Below are 24,058 nucleotides of genomic sequence, written 5' to 3'. Positions count from 1 at the left end.
AGATAGCAAGCAACACTTGACTTCATTACCAATCGGCTCCAACGATTATCATCTGGAAATGAACCCCGGTGTTGTAAATAAGAAGACGGGGAGCAACAAAGTGAGTACCTAAGCTGATGATTCTAGTTAGGAAACAGAAACTTTGAGTTGCTGACATAGAAGATAGAAGATACGACACCGGAAAGAGGGACTTTCCGATGACACTTACCACGGCATCAATCTATGACTACAAGAATCTGAACTGTATAGGAAAATATAACACACATCCATTTTTCAATTCAATGTGGTAAATATATACCAGATGGTTCACATTAAAACCCTCCAATTGGGCATCGGCTATTCGACTTCACACTTGTTATCAACTACTATACGCCGTCAAGGCTCTACCGAGATGCAGTTACCTCTTCTGTCCTTGGACCTTCTTTAGTCTTGCTGCATATACATGACATGACATGACACAGAATAAGTAGAAGAATATAACATGCCAACAAGTCTGGCAGAAAGTATCTATCAGGTGATCGAAATAACAACATAAGATCGGAGTTGATATCTTGCAGAAGATCTAAACTTTGGATGAGCAATGATCATTGAATTACATAAAAGACGGGAAAGTAATTTGTATCATGATCCGTGGATGCTACACTTAGGGTGTAGTGAGATTTGGTTTCAGCACAAACCAGATGACAAATTCAGAATCAAACGAAACTTCTTTTTGCACACATCATTTTCATTAGTTTTCCTTTATTTAAAATGAGTTTTAACGAAAAGCCCACGATATTGTTCTCTTTAACGAAAAACCATAATTTTACACTAAAAAGTCAATCATGGTACTATTCACTTTGCCCTTTATTTTGTCTTTATCGTTAAAACTTAAATTTTCAAATCCTTTTCATTAGTAATGCTTGGTCCAAATTCATGAGAAAGCGGCATCCTTAACATTGCTAATCAATTTCATTTGTGAGTATAACATTGTATTCCAGTAACATCGATGCATTAAACTGCTCTCGAGCATCGAGCATTCGAGCTATACGCACAAACTAGGAAAGCAATCCCTACATGTTACAGGGAAATCAAAATCTTTACCTTAATGCTAGTCTCGTCTTCCCCCTCTTCCGAAGGCAACCTCATCCAAGCTTTGCCCTTGTCGCCTATAGCGGCCGCCAGATTCCACAAAACCAGGACAGGGCCTGTAAGCTTTTATAGGCCACCAACCAAAGCCTGGAAATGTTGCAATTCCACCTTGAATCCTTCCCTCCCCATTGCATCCCTTCTCCACCTCCTCTCTCCCACAGGACTTACAGCCACTGCACCAAATTTGGTTCACATTAAACACCACATATCACACACACATGTTCTTTAAGCGAAATGATTTCCGTACACCCCTTTTCTCCCGCTACACACGAGAATCAACGGAAAGTTTCATTCCCCTTAATTAATCATCAAAATTCAGAATCATAGAGCTAAATCCCACATTAAAGAATCAAAAATTGAACAAAAAGTTTCCAAGTGATGCAATCTATATTATATTTCACACCACCTGCATACCAAAGTTCACAACTTTGCCAAAGAGAAACTTAAATCAACTCACAGAAAAGTTCTCAAATTATACTATATCTGCAAAAAGATGTAAAATTTGGGATGGAATCCAAGTTCCAATTAGTGGGTTTGTGACAGAATGAGGTGAAAGATTTGGAGTACCTGAGGGGAAACTGTTGAGTGGGGGGCTGTGATGGGGAAGCAAGAGAATCATCATCTTCTGCAACTGAGGAAGGTGAGGAAGTTGAAGAGAGAAGGGTGAGAGATTTAGAAGATGGGGAGGAGGTTTTGATGAGAGTTGTTGTAGAGGGATGGAATTGCGGCCATGTCTTGGTGGCGGTGGCGGTGGCGGTGTGAGGGAAGTGAGAGAGTGGGATGGGAGGTGAGAGAAGGGATGTTCCCATTGTTTTCCCAGTAGGATGAGAGGTGGAGTGAGAGGACTAGATAATTTCCTTCCCACTCTTTTTCTTTCAATTGTGAGGTTCACATCGAGGTTTAGAAAAATAAAAAAGCGTGAAAAAAAAAATTGGAGAAAAGAAAAAGGTTGGAGGTTCCACCGAGATTTGAACTCGGGTTACTAGATTCAGAGTCTAATGTCCTAACCGCTAGACCATGGAACCTCAGATACTTCTCTATTTCATGCTTATTATTTATTGTGTTACGCTGACAAATCCCTTTTACCTATGTTTTTCTCACCTAGACTTGGCAGAATTTCGAACAACATGTTAACTCAACACAAACACGCACGAAAAAAATTAGTGTTTCGATCGAGCATTAATTGATCATGCTTATATTATGCTGCAAAACCCGTTACTAATCAATTATTGACATTCAACACATAGTTTATAATTTCAACATTTACAGACTGATGCAAGAATAGAAATTAGAATCATTTTAATTTTTGAATTTCATGTGCTCACTAAAGGCGTAGGTATAATAATCATTTCACACCTTAGCTTTCCCTATAAATAATTAATTAATTAAATACTAACAATTAAGAAATGGATCAACTAGAGTGACTAGTTGATCTAATTCCCTTTCCTTACTTTTTGTAGTTCTAAATTCTCTCATCCTTTTACTAATTCTTTCTTGTTAAAAATCATAAGCTTATGGATCATCTTTCATTGGAGAAAATCTTGAGTGTAACTGAATAAATCCTCATGTTTATGCATCTCAATGTCTCACTCGCACAAATCCTGAAGATATATTTCCAAAAAATCTTGGATATAACCTCATATGCATCCAAATATAAGTATCTCACTCATGTTTTGGAAATATATTTCCAAAAACATATTAGGTATATACCCCATATGTTGGATATAAGTCAACAATCTGTGATAATTTATATATGCTAATAAATAATAAATGCAATAGAAACTAACAGAATATAAACTAGAATATGAATTATAAAACAGACAACTTGAAGATCGAGGCTTGCGTACCGCAATGTCCTTGAAACAGAAATTTCGTCCCTACTCTGTGCTTGTAGTTCTACGGACGTCTGCTTCACCAGGATTCAACGATCAAGTTAAAATTCCAGCACCGGAAAATTTAACTTCTGGCGAATTTAGTGTGGTTCTCTCAGTAAGAAGGTTTATGAATGTAGAAGATGAAGTTTATTATTTCTGTGATCTAAATGCTATGCAGATGTATGTATATATAGCAGATAGATGCCTGTTTGCAACATGTATGAGAATGGGGTGTGACTGTTGGGAGACATCTCTTCAGAAGGGTGATTTGCTCTGTGTTCAGAAAGAACTCTCAGACTTCATCTGAAAGGATGAGTCTTTTCATAAAAAATAATTAATTAATTAAATTAGAATTTAATTAAAAAATAATTAAGTAAATCCGAAAAATAATTAATTAAATAATTTAATTATTAGAGCCCAAGAGCCCCAAGGCCCAAGGCCCATCTTTTGACAATTAAATATATATTAATTATATATTAATTATAATTAATTATATATTAATTATATATTAATTATATATTAATTATAATTAATTATATATTAATTACCAATTAATTATTACACCCCAAAGCCCAACCCCAAGGGTGAGCCCAATTTTAGTCTCCAGGCCTATTACTCCAATCACTTTCTTTAAAGGACAAAACCTTATAAAGTGATAAAATGTTTTGGGAATGGCCAATGTGGGACAAGGAAATTTCTACTCAAACTACTCAAAATTCCAACAATACCCCACATTTGAGTTGAAATTTCATTCAAACTCCAACAATGACCCCACATTTGAATGCAAATGTAAATGCAAATGTGTGACTAGGCTGCCTAAAACTGAGAGAGAATAGTCATGATATGCATCGGGTGAAGTGTCTTTTGGACTTGAACTTACCCTAGTGAAAACATATCGGGTTTACTTGGTGACGCAGTGGATGTGGAAGATCTTGAACTGTTCACCGCAGTAGTAAACCAAGACAATATGCTACACACATATCATGGCTGCCACACGTCAATTCATACGGTTGTGTTCATTTTGGCCCTGAACAGATCCCGGATTTCGTAGGAGCTTTAGAGAATTTAGCCATGTCAATTCTCATAAATGTGGCCCCATTTACTCCTATATAGGTGACATTAATTAAGAATAGTCTGCCATATTCCTCTTGATAACAAGATATTAATGTCATTAAATGTATAAAACATAACCCCTCAAACGTCAACAGACAACACACATTTTATCATAAGAATGGGTAAGTTGTGTGTTCAACTTTTGAATCAAACTCAACCAGTTTGCCTATTGAACCTAGACCATGGGATCTCCAATCAGCTAGGTTAGGTTTCCGCCCAGTTCGATTCATTGAATTGGCTTAAGACCCATTCCCCTCGATGTAAATAATATTTGCTCTCTTGGTAGGCCTTTTGTCAAAGGATCAGCTATATTTTCCTTTGACTTCACATAATCAATGGATATTATTCCATTGGAGAGCATCTTCTTAAGAGTATTGTGTCGACGTCTGATGTGACGTGACTTCCCATTGTATACATGACTTTTGGCCCTTGATTGGGCGGCCATACTATCACAATGTATACATATAGCCGTTACCGGCTTTGGCCACATTGGAATATCCTCCAGAAAATGTTTGAGCCACTCGGCTTTTTCGCCAGCCAAGTCTAAAGCTATAAACTCGGACTCCATGGTGGATCGAGCTATACATTTCTGTTTAGAGGATTTCCAAGATATTGCTGCACCTCCCAAGGTAAAAACATATCCACTTGTCGACTTGGATTCTGTAGTGTCAGAAATCCAATTGGCATCACTGAAGCCTTCTTCAACAGGTGATATTTTGTGTAGTGTAATCCGTAGTCAAGTGTATTTTTCAAATACCTTAACACTCTTACTAAAGCATCACAATGCTCTTGTGCCGGATTACTTGTATATCTACTAAGCCTACTTACTGCATAAGCTAAGTCGGGCCTAGTTGAATTCATCAAGTACATTAGACTTCCAATTACTTGAGAATATTCAAGTTGAGATTTGGCATCGCCTTTATTTTTCTCCAACTTGCATCCAGCATCAAAAGGAGTCGCAGCAGGTTTGCAGTCAAATTGACCAAACATTCGTAATATTTTTTCTGCATAATGGGATTGTGTAAGGACATATCCTTCACTATTTCTCTTAATTTGAATTCCTAAAATGACATCGGCTTGACCTAAGTCTTTCATGTCAAAACTTGAATTCAACATTTTCTTTGTTTTGTTTATTACATCTTTATTGCTTCCCATTATGAGCATATCATCCACATACAAGCAGATAATAACACAAGTTTTATCATTACCCTTAATGTAGACACATTTATCAGATTCATTTATTTTGAACCCATGTGTCAACAAAGTATGATCAAACTTCTCGTGCCATTGTTTTGGTGCTTGTTTAAGTCCATATAATGACTTAACTAATTTGCACACTTTGCTTTCTTGTCTTTTAAGCACAAACCCTTCAGGTTGTTCCATGTATATTTCTTCATCTAGTTCTCCATTTAAAAATGCTGTTTTTACATCCATTTGATGGATATCAAAGTTGTATACAGCCGCAATCGCTATTAACGTCCTAATTGACGTTATGCGAGAAACTGCAGAATAGGTGTCGAAATAATCCAACCCTTCTTTTTGGCGATAACCTTTGGCTACTAAACGTGCCTTGAACTTGTCAATGGTTCCATCCGCCTTGAGTTTCTTCTTGAAAATCCATATATTAATTATATATTAATTATAATTAATTATATATTAATTACCAATTAATTATTACACCCCAAAGCCCAACCCCAAGGGTGAGCCCAATTTTAGTCTCCAGACCTATTACTCCAATCACTTTCTTTAAAGGACAAAACCTTATAAAGTGATAAAATGTTTTGGGAATGGCCAATGTGGGACAAGGAAATTTCTACTCAAACTACTCAAATTTCCAACAATACCCCACATTTGAGTTGAAATTTCATTCAAACTCCAACACCATATACACCCAAATGTATGTATCTCACACATTGATCTGGTGACGTATATCCCTTCTCGATTACACGGCATAATCTCTTACGATAAGAGGATTGATTTTAAATCTTACGATAAGAGGATTGATTTTAAATGTTGACTGCTACAACAACAACAAAACCTTTTCTCACTAAGTGAAATCGGCTATATAAATCCTAGAATGTCATTGTGGTGCAAAATTAGGTAAGCAAATGGATTTAAGTTATTTCTTGTGAAAATCATCAGGAAAGAGCACGTTCGGTATCCTTCTTGGTTTCAACTTTTTGTTACTCGTCACGTAGGTTCAAAACAGAACTGAATCCAGGAAGGATACCAAAACCACCCATATCTTACTCTTTTCATGAGGCTTGGACTCTGAGTACCTTGTTCATTCAAGCTTTAGATCTCATTCAAACTCATTTTTATATCCAACTAATTAATTCCGCAAAAACAAATTATCAACAATTATGATAATAGCAATAACAGGGAGAGAAAAGGGAAGCAAACCCCCTTTTTACCAGAAAAACAACCAAAACTGAGGTTGGAAAAATTAAAAACATCTTTCCGGGGAAAATATATCGAATGTTAAATCGACTTTCTCCTGCAGTAGATACCACTATTTTCTTAAAACTAGTATTAAGTTATATAATCAGTATCATCGTATCTTCACTTCTTTGTTACCCCTGCACAATCTGCTGTTCTCCCTCTACATCCATCACAGAGCCATGATGATGCACCATGTACCATCGCCCGTTATGGAACTCATAGACGTTGGTCACATTGAATGGCCCAGTGTCAATTTCAACATAGGTTTTCATGGTAACCCAGGCCATGTCTGTTAGAACCCGCGCACGCACATCTCGAATCTGAAAGTTAACCCCTTGCTCCCAATTAAATGCTAGTTGCCAACTCTGTATAACAGCATTGTACCTAAAGAGGTAGCAAAAATGACTTAGCTCTGGGTGTCATATATTAATCAGGCGCAAACGGAAAACCAAAAAGGCGTTATGGATATTTAAAACCACAAGAATAAAATCAGCTCTATAGAGAAAGAAACAACTAATAATGTTTCAAGATCAAACCAAAGAGAGGTTATGGGTATGAAACCCTCACTCTTTCAATTTCCACCAAAATTCAAATAATCAAACGGGATCTTCCTATCATGTCAATAACCCCTACCCGAAAGCCATCTAATAACTGTCATGTACATTTGGTTGACTCTTTTATCTAAATCTAAGTTTCAATAGATAGCATTTCACTCCCATCAAATAAAGAAAACCGTTAAAACACGAGGCAGAACAGGAGTTTAAGAATGAAAACAAAAAAGGGTCCGTTAGTGAATGAAAAGGAACGTTAAAAAAATCTCTCAATCACTTGGATGAACTTAACAGAAGAAAACAGTCATAAAAATGCAGTTGTTGTACAGTTGTACACAAATGAGGCATCTTACCCCGAAAAGAGTTCTCCAGAGGCATGAACACACTTCACATAATCTGCATTCAGCCATAAACGACTCATTTCTGGAAGTGACCTTCCTCGGATAAAGTTAAAGAATTCAGTATTGACATTCACAATCGCTCTTGTAGCAGCATAGTAAGCTTTCCATCCATTAACTGGGGTTACGCTATCCTGTTCCAAGGTGAAGTCCTGAAAGAAAATTTGAAAGCCCATAACAAAATATTCTTACAAAATGTTTTGGTATCAGATGCCAGTACATAAGAAACCGACACAGGTTAGGGTCTCAGATACGGACAAAATCGCTGTTTCTAAATTAAACTAAACACATGTCTCAACACTATCGCGGGCTAAATCCCATGTTATCCATACACCAAAACCATTATGTATTAGGAAGTTTAAATGTAAGAAATTTCACCATTTAAAGGAATGAAAACTTCATGCAGAAGACTAGATCCAATGATATCCATTAACCAAAACCAACACGAAAAGCAAATAAAAAGGATTAATCTTGTAATCTCTCAGGCACCGAAAATGTACCATAAATAACCATACAAAAGCCTAATCTCATCCCACATTCCCAAGTTAGAAAATGTACCATGGGTAACATGGAGGATCCTTATTTCATCACATATGTCAAACAACATTCCATTAACCAAAACCGATACGAAAAGCAAATAAAAAGGATTAATCTTGTAATCTCTCAGGCACCGAAATGTACCATAAATAACCGTACAAAAGCCTAATCCCATCCCACATGTCAAACCACATTCCTAAATTAGAAAATGTACCATAAGTCAAACAACATTCCAAAGTTCCAATACTATAAACACAATCACAACGGATTTTCGATTGATAGAGATGAATAAAGGGTCCCAATTTTCCCACATTTTCTTTGCAACCAAACACAATCCCTTCAATTGGGCAACCATCTTAGCTTCAAATCAAAATTGAACAAACACCCACATAAAAATACCTCAAATGCAACTAAAAATTCAGTAATCACGTACTTTATGATAAAGCGCCTTCCAAGCATTATCATCATTGGCGGCCCTCCGCATGAGCGAATTGGTCATCGAAAGCCTACAGAGGCTCGGGTAGTCCAGATAGCTAAGAGCATGCGTCGTAATCTCCGGAACCAGCTGCTCCATCATCGACGCGCCCGTATGCCGCTCCAGTACGGCCACCGCCGCCGTCGGCTTCTCCGTCACGTCCGTATCCGTCCCGCCGTTCAAGTGCGGCGCGCTCACGGGCCCCGAATCGGAGCCCGAAACGACCTCTTCCCGGTGACTAGTACAGCAAGTGCAGGCCTTTCCGCTTCCACTCGACGACGAGGTGGCAGAGGCAGCGCCGCCCGATTTGGGTTTGCCGGGGAGTGATCGGACGGCGAGGAGAGCGAGGAAAAAGGTGAGAAAAGTAAAAATTAGGGCTACAAAGAAGGTTTGGGGATAAGAGAGAGTGAGGGAAATAATCTCCATTCATAAGACATGAAAGCTCTGCAGAACATGAAAAACCCTAGAAATCTGGTGGTGGGAGATCCAGGATAAGGGTGTGCTGCGTCCGTGGGTGGGGGCGAGACTGGGCCGTTTTGCCTCGGCGGGTTCCGGTTTGAAAAACCCTAGAAAATGGTGATGGGATCGAAATTTTGCAGAGATAAAGAGCGGAAAGAGGGAAAGAGAGGTTGGTTGTGAGTTGGTGACTCGTGAGTGGCAACGGACTGAGTCCGGAGAATCAACTCGAACCGAGTGTACCGGGTCAAATATTAAATAAAATCAAATAAATACTCTATTCTTTTTAAAAAATACTTGGGGGTGCTTTCGTAATTAGACTTTTCCTTGTTCAAATTAATTTTTTGGGCAAAAGACTGTTTACTACCCTCATGTTTTATGGTTTTCAACATTTAGTACATCAATTTTTTTTCGTCCCAGAGTCATACCTAAAGTGTAAATTTTAGGACAGTTTCATATATTCGTTAGTCAAACTGTTAATTCTCCAGTTAAGTGATGACCTAGCGCCCATGTGGACAATGACTAGGCGCCACGTGTTATTAAAAATATTAAAATATTATTATTATTATTATTATATATATATATATATATATATAAAACCTGTCGTCTTCCCCACTCCGACCCCCCTCCCTTCTCTCTCCAACCCCCAACCTCTGCACCTTCCCCCACCCAGAAACTGGACACGACAAAATATCCTTCTCTTCTTTGCACCTACCCAACCCCAACCTCTGCACCTTCCCTCACACCGAAACTGGACTTGACAAAATGCAAGATCCAGCCAACCTGAAACCGGATCCGAGCTCCAGCTCTCAAGACGCATGGCGCAGCCGTTGCCAGACGCAACTCCGAGCGCCCCGTTCCGGGGCTCCTACCACCGTCAAACCCAATCCAAGATCCATTTTCTGATCCCGACGACCTGGATCTGCTCTAGGACTCGTTCGAAGCCCGTCCTGCAGCTTCGAGGAGCTGGGCGGCTCTGAGGACGAAATCTTCGACACCTACTGGACATGGAGAAGTTCGGATCCAAACTCGATGATGGACCCTCCAATCGATTATGCTTGGGAGAGAGAGGTGAAGAGGGAGGAATGAGGGGGATCGGGGAAGATGGACAGGGGGTGGGGTTGGGTTGGGGTGCAGGATAATGAGGAGGAAGAGGGGGTAGGGTTAGGAGAGGAATGGTGGAGGAGGTGGTGGTTGTGGAGAAGGGGGGATAAAAATGGGGGAGAGAAAAGGGGGAGCCGAAGAGAATGTTGCAGAGGGAAGAAGGAAGGGAGGTGGAAGACGGGTTAATTTACTTGATTTGGATGTGCAGTGGGGGAATATAGGGGGTGGGGGAAGGTGCAGAGAAGAGAAGGGAGAAAGAAGGGAGGGGGGTCGGGGTGGGGAAGACGATAGGGTTTTTTTTTTTTAAATAATAATAATATTTTAATATTTTTAATGACACGTGGCGCCCAGTCATTGTCCACATGGGCGCCATGTCATCACTTAACGGGAGAATTAACAGTGTAACTAACGGATGTATGAAACTGTCCCAAAATTTACACTTTAGGTATGACTCTGAGACGAAAAAAAATTGATGTACTAAATGTTGAAAACCATGAAACATGAGGGTAGTAAACAGTCTTTTACCCTAATTTTTGTATCATTTTTTTTGTTGGAATTCATTTTTATCATTGAAATTTTACTTGATTTATTTACAAACGGCGCTTCTATTTTTAGACTACGTAACACTTGTCTTCCTACTCAACAAAGATAAGAAAATAAAATTTTAAATAAAAATTGGTGGAAAACAATAATGTTTATGTACGTGGTGCAGATTCGATCACATTGATCATCTCTCCTAACATTTTTAACGCACTAACGTTGTCATTTGTCCCCAAAAAAACAAATATTCTTTAATACTTATAGATTCATTAGTTTGTTTTCCTTAAGCTATGGAACGAACTTTACGTTAGATGAGCCTAAAAAAATTGTTCATCCGGTAATAGTTCAATCAATTTGTTTTTTTTGTTGCCAAAACATAGTTTAATCAAATTGAGTAAAACAGTTTTAGATGAATTTAGCCTAATTATTATGTCGTATATAAAAAAAACTTACAAAAAATATTCAATTTTAGAGACCATAAAAAAAATTTGAACCACTGCGTAGCAGGGCATTTCAGACTTTTAGCCCTTTTGGTCAACGTATCAATTTTCATCGTACGGAACAAAAGGATATTACAAAAAAGATTCTATTAAAACGACATCACACAGGCTTGGGCTGTCCAAAGCAACAAAGCAAGACGAGTTGGACCTTGACACACCAAAGTTCAGCTCAAACCAAGTGAAGGGCCCAGGATTTTTTTTTCACCTCTTCACCAAGAAGATATTCTAAATTATTTTTCTGAGTAAGCGGGATTCAAATTTGTAAGTTAGGGGCGTCACACTGTTTTAACTAACTGACATAAATCACGTTTGTAAATATTATTAATTTCAAAACTCTAGGGGAAAAAAAAAAGAAACAAAGAACCAGTTTCGGAATATTTTCTTATCGACCACAAAAATTGTGATTCATCCAACGACATGAATTTTGAGTTTTTCTACAACAAATTTCTTTCTATTATACAAAAAAAAAAAAATCTAAAATTAACAAGTGGCCAAAAACCTAATGCTAAAGCTGGATTGGGACTATAAGAAAATTAAGAGGAATTTCTAACTATAGATCAAAGTAATGAATATTGTCATACTGCTGCTAACAATCATAAAAACCCAACCTCTATTGTTCCTGCATGCATTCTCAGGCTGAGACTGAGACGGCGAGGACGAGGAGGAGGAGGCTCCTCTTAAAAATGTCAAAATTTGCATTGAAACTAGTTTCAGAATTGCAAAGCACAAAAAGAAAAGACTAACTGCTAGAACCGCAAGCTCTTTGCTTTCGAGGCTCGCTTGATCCTTCACAACCTTCTCAATGTCTATTCTGCAGTAACAAAGAGCGATGTCAGTGAATCTATAGATTGATGTGAAGCAACGAGAACGGAGAATTTACTACATCACAAAAGCCTATAAGTTAGAAGTATATCTAACCTTAACATGTTATTTTCCCTGGCCAATGCATTCACTTGGGATGAAACAGCAGCTTTCCATGATTCAAGGTCGGTAATACTTTTTTCCTGAATCGAAGAATGCCAAAGAATTAGGTTGATAAGCTTCCTGTCCCGAAAATTATATGCATAAACATTATATGGATAGTAGGTTTTAAGAAAAAAAACAATGCAGTACCATAATTTCCTTCCATTGCAAGATATCTTTGATCTCCGTTTTGCTTTGATCCAGAAGCAATGATATTCTCAACAGCTCTTTACCAACCTCCGGCAAGATACCCCCCTGTCTTCGATTTAATTCTTTGATATATTCCTCCAGCACAGCTAAGTTCAGCTCGAGTGACCTCACTTTTTGCATTAAAATCTTCAGAACTGAGTCACCAGGAATTCTTCCATTCGGCTGCTGTCTAACCTTCAGAACCGGCTCTGGAATCTTGCTTGTAGTTACTGGATTTTTGGTAACATCTACATTGACCTTTTGTGTATCTTCAACGCTTTCTGTCCCTACACCAGCTGTTCGAACCCCAGTTTGACCTTCATTACTTGTTTTCCCGTCAGTTGAACCAACCTCTTCTCTTGGAGACAATTGTACAGTTGAATTAGGCTCTGCCAATTTATTGGCTGCAGGTTCTGCAGGCGCCACAATCAGATCTTCTAGCATCCGCTCAATTGCGTTAATGCCATACACCTCTAGAACACTTAATGTGCAGTAAAACTCAGACCCATAGTGACTTAGTAAATCTAACTTCAAGTATCTTACCCATTTGGGTTCAGGCAGCTTAAAGGTCTGAGCATGCTTGACATTAGCAGCAACAAAGTTGCCCAATGGCAACCACGCTTCTGCCGGAAAGCTTAAACTTCCAGACAATTCAAATTCCTTGAAATTAGAAGAGTAGTGCTCAAAGTTTGCAATCTTGACAGAATTTACCAGAGTCTCTTCTGCAAGCTCAACTATAACAAACTTTCCCCCGACGGAACAAGGGTTTCTCAGGTACTTATCGTGATCCTTTCCCAATATGTTACATGCTCCCTTTGCTTCCTTATTGTGAGCCACCACTTTTGCACCTTTGGATGCAGAGGCATAGTTGTATTCCATTCCATCAGATTCAAGCCCCTGGGTAATGTTAATAAGCTGACTTGGCATATCCTGACCTTTTTCCTGCTTTGTTATGTTTCGAAATTCATCAATATTGAGATAGGAGGGATGAGAAGTTCCTCCATTCAGAAGTTGTCCTGAATGATTTGTGTTATAATCATGTGCTTGATGTAGTTCACAAACCAAATCACCATAGCCTAAAATACTCCAAACTATTTTTTCTAATCTGTCCGTCTCTGGAAGTGAGTACTTGGAAATTGCATAGTTGTCAGAAACTCCAGAATCGTTACAGCTTTGAGACGAAGTAAAATCCAATACCAGTCCATTTGTCTGTTTTCCGCTTCCATTTTCTACAAATGAGCATGCATGGTCACCGTGCTTACCATTGTGAACACTAGGATAATGTGTAGATCTGTTATCAGGAGCTGAATTCCCTGAAGAAAATATATGCTCAAGTTAAATGATCAAATCCGCAAAAATAAGTAGACAATGGTAAAAGCTGAAATGCCACCCAAATAGCTTATCCTAAAAGCATGCATCCGAAAATAGCTGAATGGCGATTCCAATTAAAATACTCTCTTAGCTCCAGCTAAACGATAAGATTCTGTAAATCGTCGAAATAATTTCATTGATGATGAAGAATATAAGGGTACTAGCTGAAGAGATTTCCCCAACATTAAACTTCAGCAAAGTTATCAATCTATAAACTAGAGCAGAGACATTAGTTAGGAAAAAAACAATAGTGAAACCATATTATTCGAAAGAAGAAGAAATAGAATACCTACATAGAACTTCTCAGAATCTAGACTCCAAGATATGAACATTCTTTAACAACAACAACAACAACAACAACAACAAAGCCTTTTCCCACTAAGTGGGGTCGGCTATATGAATCCTAGAACGCCATTGTACTCGATTTTGTGTCATGTCCTCTGTTAGATCCAAGTACTCTAAGTCTTTTCTTAGGGTCTCTTCCAAAGTTTTCCTAGGTCTTCCTTTACCCCTTCGGCCCTGAACCTCTGTCCCGTAGTCACATCTTTAACAACAACAACAACAACAACAACAACAACAAAGCCTTTTCCCACTAAGTGGGGTCGGCTATATGAATCCTAGAACGCCATTGCGCTCGGTTTTGTGTCATGTCCTCCGTTAGATCCAAGTACTCTACGTCTTTTCTTAGAGTCTCTTCCAAAGTTGTCCTAGGTCTTCCTCTACCCCTTCGGCCCTGAACCTCTGTCCCGTAGTCACATCTTCGAACCGGAGCGTCAGTCGGCCTTCTTTGCACATGTTCAAAATCACCGGAGCCGATTTTCTCTCATATTTCCTACAATTTCGGCTACTCCTACTTTACCTCGGATATCCTCATTCCCAATCTTATCCTTTCTCGTGTGCCCACACATCCCACGAAGCATCCTCATCTCCGCTACACCCATTTTGTGTACGTGTTGATGCTTCACCACCCAACATTCTGTGCCATACAACATCGCTAGCCTTATTGCCGTCCTATAAAATTTTCCCTTGAGCTTCAGTGGCCTACGACGGTCACACAACACGCCGGATGCACTCTTTCCATCCAGCTCGTATTCTATGGTTGAGATCTCCATCTAATTCTCCGTTCTCTTGCAAGATAGATCCTAGGTAGCGAAAACGATCGCTTTTTGTGAGCTTCGCTAGATTGCTCCGGTCATTAGTGTGGATAAGTATATAAATAGATAGAGATAGGAAAGCAAACACAAGATGTACGTGGTTCACCCAGATTGGCTACGTCCACGGAATAGAAGAGTTCTCATTAATTGTGAAGGGTTTACACAAGTACATAGGTTCAAGCTCTCATTTAGTGAGTACAAGTGAATGATTTAGTACAAATGACATTAGGAAATATTGTGGGAGAATGATCTCGTAATCACGAAACTTCTAAGTATCGGAGTGTGGTGTCGTCTTGACTTGCCTTATCTGTCTCATAGGTAGATGTGGCATCTTCTCTGGAAGTACTCTTCCTCCATCCAGGGATGGTATCTTTAACTGGTGGAGATGCACAAGGTAATGTATCAATTTCACTTGAAGCTTACTTGTAGTTTCAGGCTTGGTCAAGCGCGATACAAACCATGTAGTAGGAGTCCCCCAAGTCGCCGAGCTAGGGGGTCTGCTGAAAGAGGTGACAGACAAGGTAAGCAATCAGAGCTCCGACTGATTGTTCACCTTCTCCCCATCTTGCAGCAGCATGAAGGATAAAGAGAAGAAAAATGAGAAGAGATGATATGAGATACTTTTGCTTTTGAAGAAGTAACTTTCCACAGGCTTATTCTTGAACTGAGCTGGAGGGTTTTCTGGTTTCCTCCAGAGTATAAGGCCGACTGAAGAATTTGAGGGTCAAAACAAGTCCACCAAATCTAGAGTACGTTCCACCCTGCTGATATGGGATACTTTTGCTTTTGACAGAGTAATGAATGTATCGGCACGTGTGCTGTTACGCTTGTCTCCACATGCTTCCTTGTATCCTTCGCACTTGCCCTATCTGTTCCTCAAGCAGATGCGGAATCTTCCCTGGAAACATAAGATGTTGAAGATGAGTACTCGAGAGCAATGCCAGGTAAGTAATCAGGTAAGGGGTTCCAGGCAGTCAGTTCCTGGCTGGAAGCTTGATTCCAAGTGCTGACTGATTGCTCTCTTTCTCCTTGTCTTGCAGGTAAAAACAAGGCCAAAAGAAAAGACAGGGAAAAAGCATGATATGGGATACTCTTGCTTTTAACCCTGATGATATGAGATATTCTTGCTCTAGTATAGCTTGTTTGCAGAGGTATTATCGGGGGGAAAGAAAGCTGAATATTTCGAAAGGCTTCGTTGGGAGTGCCCTCTCAGATATGATGAAGGGTTGAGCATTTTTGCAGGTTTGCCTGTCCGTTGGGGATGGAGGTCGACATATATAGGAGTCTCCCTAACAACAAGTAGTAATGCTATTCCTTTACCCTGCTTGGTCATAGCACGGTAGTGGGAGCTGCCAGTTTCACATGTTTTAACTCTGTCAGAGCACTTTGAAAAAGTGGTCTGTGGTATCTGGCTCTCGAGATTCGGAGAACGATGCCTCTTCGATTTTTGAGAAAGCAGTCATGCTGGGGGTATGACTCTCGAGATTCGGAGAGCAGTGTCTCTTCGATTTTTGAGGAAGTAATCATGTTGGGAGTCTGGCTCTCGAGATTCGGAGGGCGGTGCCTCTTCGATTTTGGAGCAAGCAATCTTGTTGGGAGTGTTGTCTCGAATGTGAGTAAAGGTTGGGCATGTTTGCTAGTCTACCTTGCCACGAAGCACAAAGGTTGACACAGGGACTTTCCAATTATCCAGCAATGGTACTGTTCCTTTACCCTCTCTTCGATTTTGAGAAAGTAGTCATGTTGGGAGTCTGGCTCTCGAGATTCGGAGGACGGTGCCTCTTCGATTTTGGAGCAAGCAATCTTATTGGGAGTGTTTTCTCGAATGTGAGTAAAGGTTGGACATGTTTGCTAGTCTACCTTGCCACGAAGCACAGAGGTTGACACACAGGGACTTTCCAATTATCCAGCAGTGGTACTGTTCCTTTACAGTTGTGGGTAATAATATGGTAGCTAGACCTTCAAAATTTATGTGTCTAAACTTTTGTTAGTGCTGTTTCTTTGCTATTCTTTTACCTTTCTTGGTCAGAGCGATGTAGTGGGAGCTGCAAGCTTCACGTGCTCAACTTTGGCAGAGAACTTTGGCAAAGTTATTTGTGGTACCCATGAGCTATTGTTGCGTGTGGGAAGTGGGTGATTGAACAGTAAGATTCATGTGCTTTCTACTTCACCAGAAGTCTTCGACAGAATGCCCATAATTTCTGCAAAGCTGAGTGTGCGTGTGACAGGTGCTGACAAGGCTAGAAAAGTAGGTGCCTCTTCGATTTCTGAGATCGGCCCTCGTGGTCTCTGAGCAGCCCAGCTTTTGAGAAAGCGAGCGCCTCTTCGATTGATTCGGAGAACGATGCCTCATCGATTTTTGAGAAAGCAATCATGCTGGGGGTCTGGCTCTCGAGATTCGGGGAGCAGTGTCTCTTCGATTTTTGAGAAAGTAATCATGTTGGGAGTCTGGCTCTCGAGATTCGGAGGGCGGTGCCTCTTCGATTTTGGAGCAAGCAATCATGTTGGGAGTGTTTTCTCGAATGTGAGTAAAGGTTTGGCATGTTTGCTAGTCTACCTTTCCACGAAGCACAGAGGTTGACACACAGGGACTTTCCAATTATCCAGCAATGGTACTGTTCCTTTACCCTCTCTTCGATTTTTAAGAAAGTAGTCATGTTGGGAGTCTGGCTCTCGAGATTCGGAGGACGGTGCCTCTTCGATTTTGGAGCAAGCAATCTTATTGGGAGTGTTTTCTCGAATGTGAGTAAAGGTTGGGCATGTTTGCTAGTCTACCTTGCCACGAAGCACAGAGGTTGACACACAGGGACTTTCCAATTATCCAGCAGTGGTACTGTTCCTTTACCCTTGTGGGTAATAATATGGTAGCTAGACCTTCAAAATTTATGGGTCTAAACTTTGTTAGTGCTGTTTCTTTGCTATTCTTTTACCCTTCTTGGTCAGAGCGATGTAGTGGGAGCTGCAAGCTTCACGTGCTCAACTTTGGCAGAGAACTTTGGCAAAGTTATCTGTGGTACCCATGAGCTATTGTTGCGTGTGAGAAGTGGGTGATTGAACAGTAAGATTCATGTGTTTTCTACTTCCCCAGAAGTCTTTGACAGAATGCCCATAATTTCCGCAAAACTGAGTGTGCGTGTGACAGGTGCTGACAAGGCTGGAAAAGGCTGGAAAAGTAGGTGCCTCTTCGATTTCTGAGATCGGCCCTCGTGGTCTCTGGGGAGCCCAGCTTTTGAGAAAGCGAGCGCCTCTTCGATTTTTGAGATCGGCCTTCGTGGTCTTTGAGCAGCCCAACTTTTGAGAAAGCAAACGCCTCTTCGATTTCTGAGATCAACCCTCGTGATCTCTAAGCAGCCCAGCTTTTGAGAAAGCAAACGCCTCTTCGATTTCTGAGCAGGCGCCTCTTCGATTTCTGAAGCTTCGTCGAGTGCAGATTTTTATAGGGGCTGGCATTAAGTTCCAAAGCACACTTGAATCTCCACCAGTAGAAACTTCATTCTTGCACTTCTAAGATCTTGATTTGTCCGACCTCTTCTCTCTTCAACACCTTTGAAAATGTCTGGCCCCTCCGACCGTCGTTTTGACTTGAACCTTGTTGAAGAGGCAGCCCCGCCTTCTCCAGACAACATATGGCGCCCATCCTTCGTCTCCCCTACTGGTCCTCTTACCGTTGGGGATTCCGTGATGAAGAATGATATGACCGCTGCGGTGGTGGCCAGGAACCTTCTCACTCCCAAAGATAACAGACTACTTTCCAAACGGTCTGATGAGTTAGCTGTTAAGGATTCGCTGGCTCTCAGTGTTCAGTGTGCAGGTTCTGTGTCTAATATGGCCCAACGCCTATTTGCTCGAACCCGCCAAGTTGAATCATTGGCGGCTGAAGTGATGAGTCTCAAACAGGAGATTAGAGGGCTCAAGCATGAGAATAAACAGTTGCACCGGCTCGCACATGACTATGCTACAAACATGAAAAGGAAGCTTGACCAGATGAAGGAAACTGATGGTCAGGTTTTACTTGATCATCAGAGATTTGTGGGTTTGTTCCAAAGGCATTTATTGCCTTCGTCTTCTGGGGCTGTACCGCGTAATGAAGCTCCAAATGATCAACCTCTGATGCCTCCTCCTTCTAGGGTTCTGTCCAGTGCTGAGGCTCCAAATGATCCCCCTCCGGTGCCTTCTCTTTCTGGGGCTCTACCGACTGCTGAGACTTCTCCTAAGCAACCTTTGTGAAGGCTCCCTCTTGTGTGCTTATTTTGACTCATGTATATGTACATATTTGTAGCTTATCGGGGATATCAATAAATAAGCTTTCCTTCATTTCAACGTATTGTGTTAAATACACCAAAGCCTTCTTCGCTAAGTTCTTTGAATTTTCTTTTGTTAAAGCTTGTATGTTGAAGCTTTCTGAGTGGAGCATGTAGGTTGGGGTAGTGTTCCCTTAATTTCCCGAGTGAGGAAAACTTCTCGGTTGGAGACTTGGAAAATCCAAGTCACTGAGTGGGATCGGCTATATAAATCTTAGAACGCCATTGTGCTCGATCCTGTGTCATGTCCTTCGTTAGATCTAAGTACTCTAAGTCTTTTCTTAGAGTCTCTTCCAAAGTTTTCCTAGGTCTTCCTCTACCCCTTCGGCCCTGAACCTCTGTCCCATAGTCGCATCTTCTAATCGGAACGTCAGTAGGCCTTCTTTGCACATGTCCAAACCACCGTAACCGATTTTCTCTCATCTTTCCTTCAATTTCGGCTACTCCTACTTTACCCCGGATATCCTCATTCCTAATCTTATCCTTTCTCGTGTGCCCACACATCCAACGAAGCATCCTCATCTCCGCTACACCCATTTTGTGTACGTGTTGATGTTTCACCGCCCAACATTCTGTGCCATACAGCATCGCCGGCCTTATTGCCGTCCTATAAAATTTTCCCTTGAGCTTCAGTGGCATACGGCGGTCACACAACACGCCGGATGCACTCTTCCACTTCATCCATCCAGCTTGTATTCTATGGTTGAGATCTCCATCTAATTCTCCGTTCTTTTGCAAGATAGATCCTAGGTAACGAAAACGGTCGCTCTTTGGTATTTCTTGATCTCCGATCCTCACCCCTAACTCGTTTTGGCCTCCATTTGCACTGAACTTGCACTCCATATATTCTGTCTTTGATCGGCTTAGGCGAAGACCTTTAGATTCCAACACTTCTCTCCAAAGGTTAAGCTTTGCATTTACCCCTTCCTGAGTTTCATCTATCAACACTATATCGTCTGCGAAAAGCATACACCAAGGAATATCATCTTGAATATGTCGTGTTAACTCATCCATTACCAACGCAAAAAGGTAAGGACTTAAGGATGAGCCTTGATGTAATCCTACAGTTATGGGAAAGCTTTCGGTTTGTCCTTCATGAGTTCTTACGGCAGTCTTTGCTCCTTCATACATATCCTTTATAGCTTGGATATATGCTACTCGTACTCCTTTCTTCTCTAAAATCCTCCAAAGAATGTCTCTTGGGACCCTATCATACGCTTTTTCCAAATCTATAAAGACCATGTGTAAATCCTTTTTCCCATCTCTATATCTTTCCATCAATCTTCGTAAGAGATAGATTGCCTCCATGGTTGAGCGCCCTGGCATGAACCCGAATTGGTTGTCCGAAACCCGTGTCTCTTGCCTCAATCTATGCTCAATGACTCTCTCCCAGAGCTTCATTGTATGACTCATTAGCTTAATACCCCTATAGTTCATGCAATTTTGTACGTCGCCCTTATTCTTGTAGATAGGCACCAAAGTGCTCATTCGCCACTCATTTGGCATCTTCTTCGTTTTCAAAATCCTATTGAAAAGGTCAGTGAGCCATGTTATACCTGTCTCTCCCAAAAGTTTCCACATTTCGATTGGTATATCGTCTGGGCCTATTGCTTTTTTATGCTTCATCTTCTTCAAAGCTACAACCACTTCTTCCTTCCGGATTCGACGATAAAAAGAGTAGTTTCTACACTCTTCTGAGTTACTCAACTCCCCTAAAGAAGCACTCATTTCATGTCCTTCATTGAAAAGATTATGAAAATAACCTCTCCATCTGTCTTTAACCGCGTTCTCTGTAGCAAGAACATTTCCATCCTCATCCTTGATGCACCTCACTTGGTTTAGGTCCCTTGTCTTCTTTTCCCTTGCTCTAGATAGTTTATAGATATCCAACTCTCCTTCTTTGGTATCTAGTCGTTTATACATATCGTCGTAAGCCGCTAACTTAGCTTCTCTGACAGCTTTCTTCGCCTCTTGCTTCGCTTTTCTATACCTTTCACCATTTTCATCAGTCCTCTCCTTGTATAAGGCTTTACAACATTCCTTCTTAGCCTTCACCTTTGTTTGTACCTCCTCATTCCACCACCAAGATTCCTTTTGGTGTGGGGCAAAGCCCTTGGACTCTCCTAATACCTCTTTTGCTACTTTTCGGATACAACTAGCCATGGAATCCCACATTTGGCTAGCTTCCCCCTCTCTATCCCACACACATTGGGTGATTACCTTCTCTTTGAAAATGGCTTGTTTTTCTTCTTTTAGATTCCACCATCTAGTCCTTGGGCACTTCCAAGTCTTGTTCTTTTGTCTTACTCTTTTGATATGTACATCCATCACCAACAAGCGATGTTGATTAGCCACGCTCTCTCCTGGTATAACTTTGCAATCCTTACAAGTTATACGATCCCCTTTCCTCATTAGAAGAAAATCTATTTGTGTTTTTGACGACCCACTCTTGTAGGTGATCACATGTTCTTCTCTCTTCTTAAAGAAGGTGTTGGCTAAGAAGAGATCATATGCCATTGCAAAATCCAAGATAGCTTCCCCATCCTCGTTTCTCTCCCCAAAACCATGGCCACCATGAAAACCTCCATAGTTGCCTGTCTCCCTGCCCACGTGTCCATTTAAATCTCCTCCTATAAATAACTTCTCCGTCTGAGCAATTCCTTGCACCAAGTCTCCAAGATCTTCCCAAAATTTCTCCTTCGAACTCGTATCCAACCCTACTTGAGGTGCGTACGCACTAATCACATTGATAAGTTCTTGTCCTATTACAATCTTGATTGCCATGATTCTATCTCCTACCCTCTTGACATCTACAACATCTTGTACCAAGGTCTTGTCCACGATGATGCCAACACCGTTTCTCGTTCTATTTGTGCCCGAATACCAAAGTTTAAACCCTGAGTTTTCTAGATCCTTTGCCTTACTACCAACCCACTTAGTTTCTTGTAGGCACATAATATTTATCCTTCTCCTCACCATAACTTCCACTACTTCCATAGATTTTCCCGTTAAGGTTCCTATATTCCACGTTCCTAAACGCATTTTGCTCTCTTGAACTCTACCCTTCTGTCCTAGCTTCTTCACCCTCCCCCGTCTAATAGGATCAAAGTACTTCTTTTGTGTGTCCCGGGTAAAGTTGATAGGAGCATATGCTCCCAAACAACTTTGAGTGGAGTCGTTCGAAAAGAAGTTTCTATGGCCCCCTTGCTCATTTAACACTGCATCCGGGTGCCGATGGAGATACAGCGACCCTTGCTCACTTATCACTGTGCTCAGGCCACACAGCGCGCCACTTACGGGTGACGCCCTAGCTTTAGCGCGATTTTGTTCTGGATTCATTTTCATAAGGATTCGACGTGATCATGGAGTGCCAAGAAACAAAATTGTTGAGAACATTAACCGCGGATAATAAGTAGCAAACCCCCTCTATGTTAAAATGTGAGCATCCAGCCCAAAACCAATCAGAAATGGGCGGAGAAGCCCCTTCTCGACTTCCATCTCCGCGGGAGTTTGTTGAATGAAAACAAAACTGGAACCTATTGACACTTTCTCATACCCATTAAGGAAATTTGGAATTCATTTCACCAATAGCACAGTGTCCAAAACAATGCTAACCATCTTCTTCTTTCGTAACATTTCGTAACATTTGGATATCTTTTCTCTGAGAATCTTATCAGCAGAAAATTAAAGGCACCAGCTTTTGTTCTATTTTATCCATTTCTCTTCAATCTATTGATATAAATACGGATTGGGGAAATGGGTTTGCTAGAACATACAAAGTTGAGAAGTGGGCATAAGGAATTAGAAAATACAGGTAAAAAGAGGCAAACTTTACAAAAACCAAACAAATGAAACGCAAATGGACAATAAAATTTCCAAGTACCTCCATTGCCATGGCCGAGACCGAGCTTAGAGTAGAACAAGAATACAAGGCACCAGAGAGAGAAGATCAGAGAGAGAGAAAGCTCGTAGAAGCTCTTGCTCTTGTTGTTGTAGCATTTCTTACTTTTGCTTTTGCAGCTTTCTCCACCACTGTTGCTTTCCTGGAAATTGGAGCCGTCAATGCTGGTGTGGTAGTTTCTCGTTTGGGTTTTGGTATAAAAGGAGCCGTTCCGAGGCTTCTTCATCTTTCTTCTGTGCAAAAATGGCCGTTGCGTTGGAGGGTTTTGGTGGGTCCTTATGTTTCATCATAAAAACATAGCAGAGAGAGAGAGGAGTAGGGAGAGAGAATGTGGGATTTCCTGAGGAATAGGAATCGGGAAAAGTCCTTGTCTGCTTTTTGTGGCAAATTTTTTCTTCTTTTTGGGTCTGTGTGGCTAATTATTCCCACTGTTGCGGAAAGCACTCTTCGCCGTTGAGAGGCGCATAAGTCGCTTTTGGATTTTGAGCTTTGGCTTTTTAATTGAAATGTCTGACACTGTAATTTAGTCTCAATTTACTTTTTGAAATTAATTTTATTTTGCTTTACTTTTTAAAACTGATGTTTTTAATTATTTTAATCTCACTTCATCTTATTCTGCTAAAAAAATGTTAAATTTAAAAGGATTTTGGATATTTTACTTTTTACAATACGTACTAAAACAATCTCAATTTTATTTTTGGCAACTGTGTTTTGACCATTTTTAAAAATAAATTATTCAATCAATAGAAAAATTCCTGACAACAAAACATTATATCAACCAAAATAAATGTTACAATTTTTTTTTCATAAAGTCATTTCATTTGCAAGGCATTCTTGTACTAGCGCAATGAAACTGTGCGCTTGAAAAATACTCATTACAACATAAAGAAAACATGATTAACCTATTCCAAAGATATCTTTATAATCAAAATTGGCCTAACCACAAGTTTCACCTAGAAGAAAATGATCTCAAATTAGTTGCACAATATATAATCTAAAAAAAAACCATTAAGCTATCAGGTACAAAATACTTCCTATGCAAACCTCAAAACCAAAAA

The 24,058-nt window shown here is 40.4% G+C and overlaps 2 protein-coding genes and 1 non-coding gene across 4 annotated transcripts; all 3 read right to left on the bottom strand.

Annotated features, from left to right (window-relative positions):
* Window positions 1-2,084: 2,084 nt before the first annotated feature.
* On the bottom strand, window positions 2,085-2,156 carry TRNAQ-CUG (transfer RNA glutamine (anticodon CUG)). The gene has a single exon. It is a non-coding gene; the product is annotated as a tRNA-Gln (tRNA).
* A 4,264-nt stretch (window positions 2,157-6,420) lies between these two features.
* On the bottom strand, window positions 6,421-9,221 carry LOC126625060 (F-box protein SKIP8). The gene is made up of 3 exons (XM_050294132.1): window positions 8,480-9,221; window positions 7,465-7,661; window positions 6,421-6,944 (listed from the first exon to the last, which is right to left on the bottom strand). Exons 1-3 carry the CDS (start codon window positions 8,945-8,947, stop codon window positions 6,692-6,694), a joined length of 918 nt encoding a protein of 305 aa, XP_050150089.1. The 5' UTR covers window positions 8,948-9,221; the 3' UTR covers window positions 6,421-6,691.
* Window positions 9,222-11,488: 2,267 nt separating this feature from the next.
* On the bottom strand, window positions 11,489-23,444 carry LOC126627236 (SUN domain-containing protein 5-like). 2 transcript variants are annotated; one of them, XM_050296687.1, is made up of 4 exons: window positions 22,983-23,443; window positions 12,235-13,586; window positions 12,040-12,125; window positions 11,489-11,932 (listed from the first exon to the last, which is right to left on the bottom strand). In XM_050296687.1, the coding sequence occupies exons 1-4, from the start codon at window positions 23,224-23,226 to the stop codon at window positions 11,668-11,670; spliced, it is 1,947 nt and encodes a 648-aa protein (XP_050152644.1). In that variant the 5' UTR covers window positions 23,227-23,443; the 3' UTR covers window positions 11,489-11,667. The 2 variants fall into 2 exon arrangements, with proteins under 2 accessions (XP_050152644.1, XP_050152645.1); XM_050296688.1 differs by having other exon boundaries at window positions 11,780-11,927; window positions 22,983-23,444.
* Window positions 23,445-24,058: the final 614 nt, after the last annotated feature.

Source organism: Malus sylvestris, chromosome 6 (assembly GCF_916048215.2).
Source record: "Malus sylvestris chromosome 6, drMalSylv7.2, whole genome shotgun sequence".
NCBI lineage: Eukaryota > Viridiplantae > Streptophyta > Magnoliopsida > Rosales > Rosaceae > Malus > Malus sylvestris.
The sequence above is the reverse complement of the archived record's forward strand: the minus strand, read 5'-3'. Positions and strand labels throughout refer to the sequence as shown.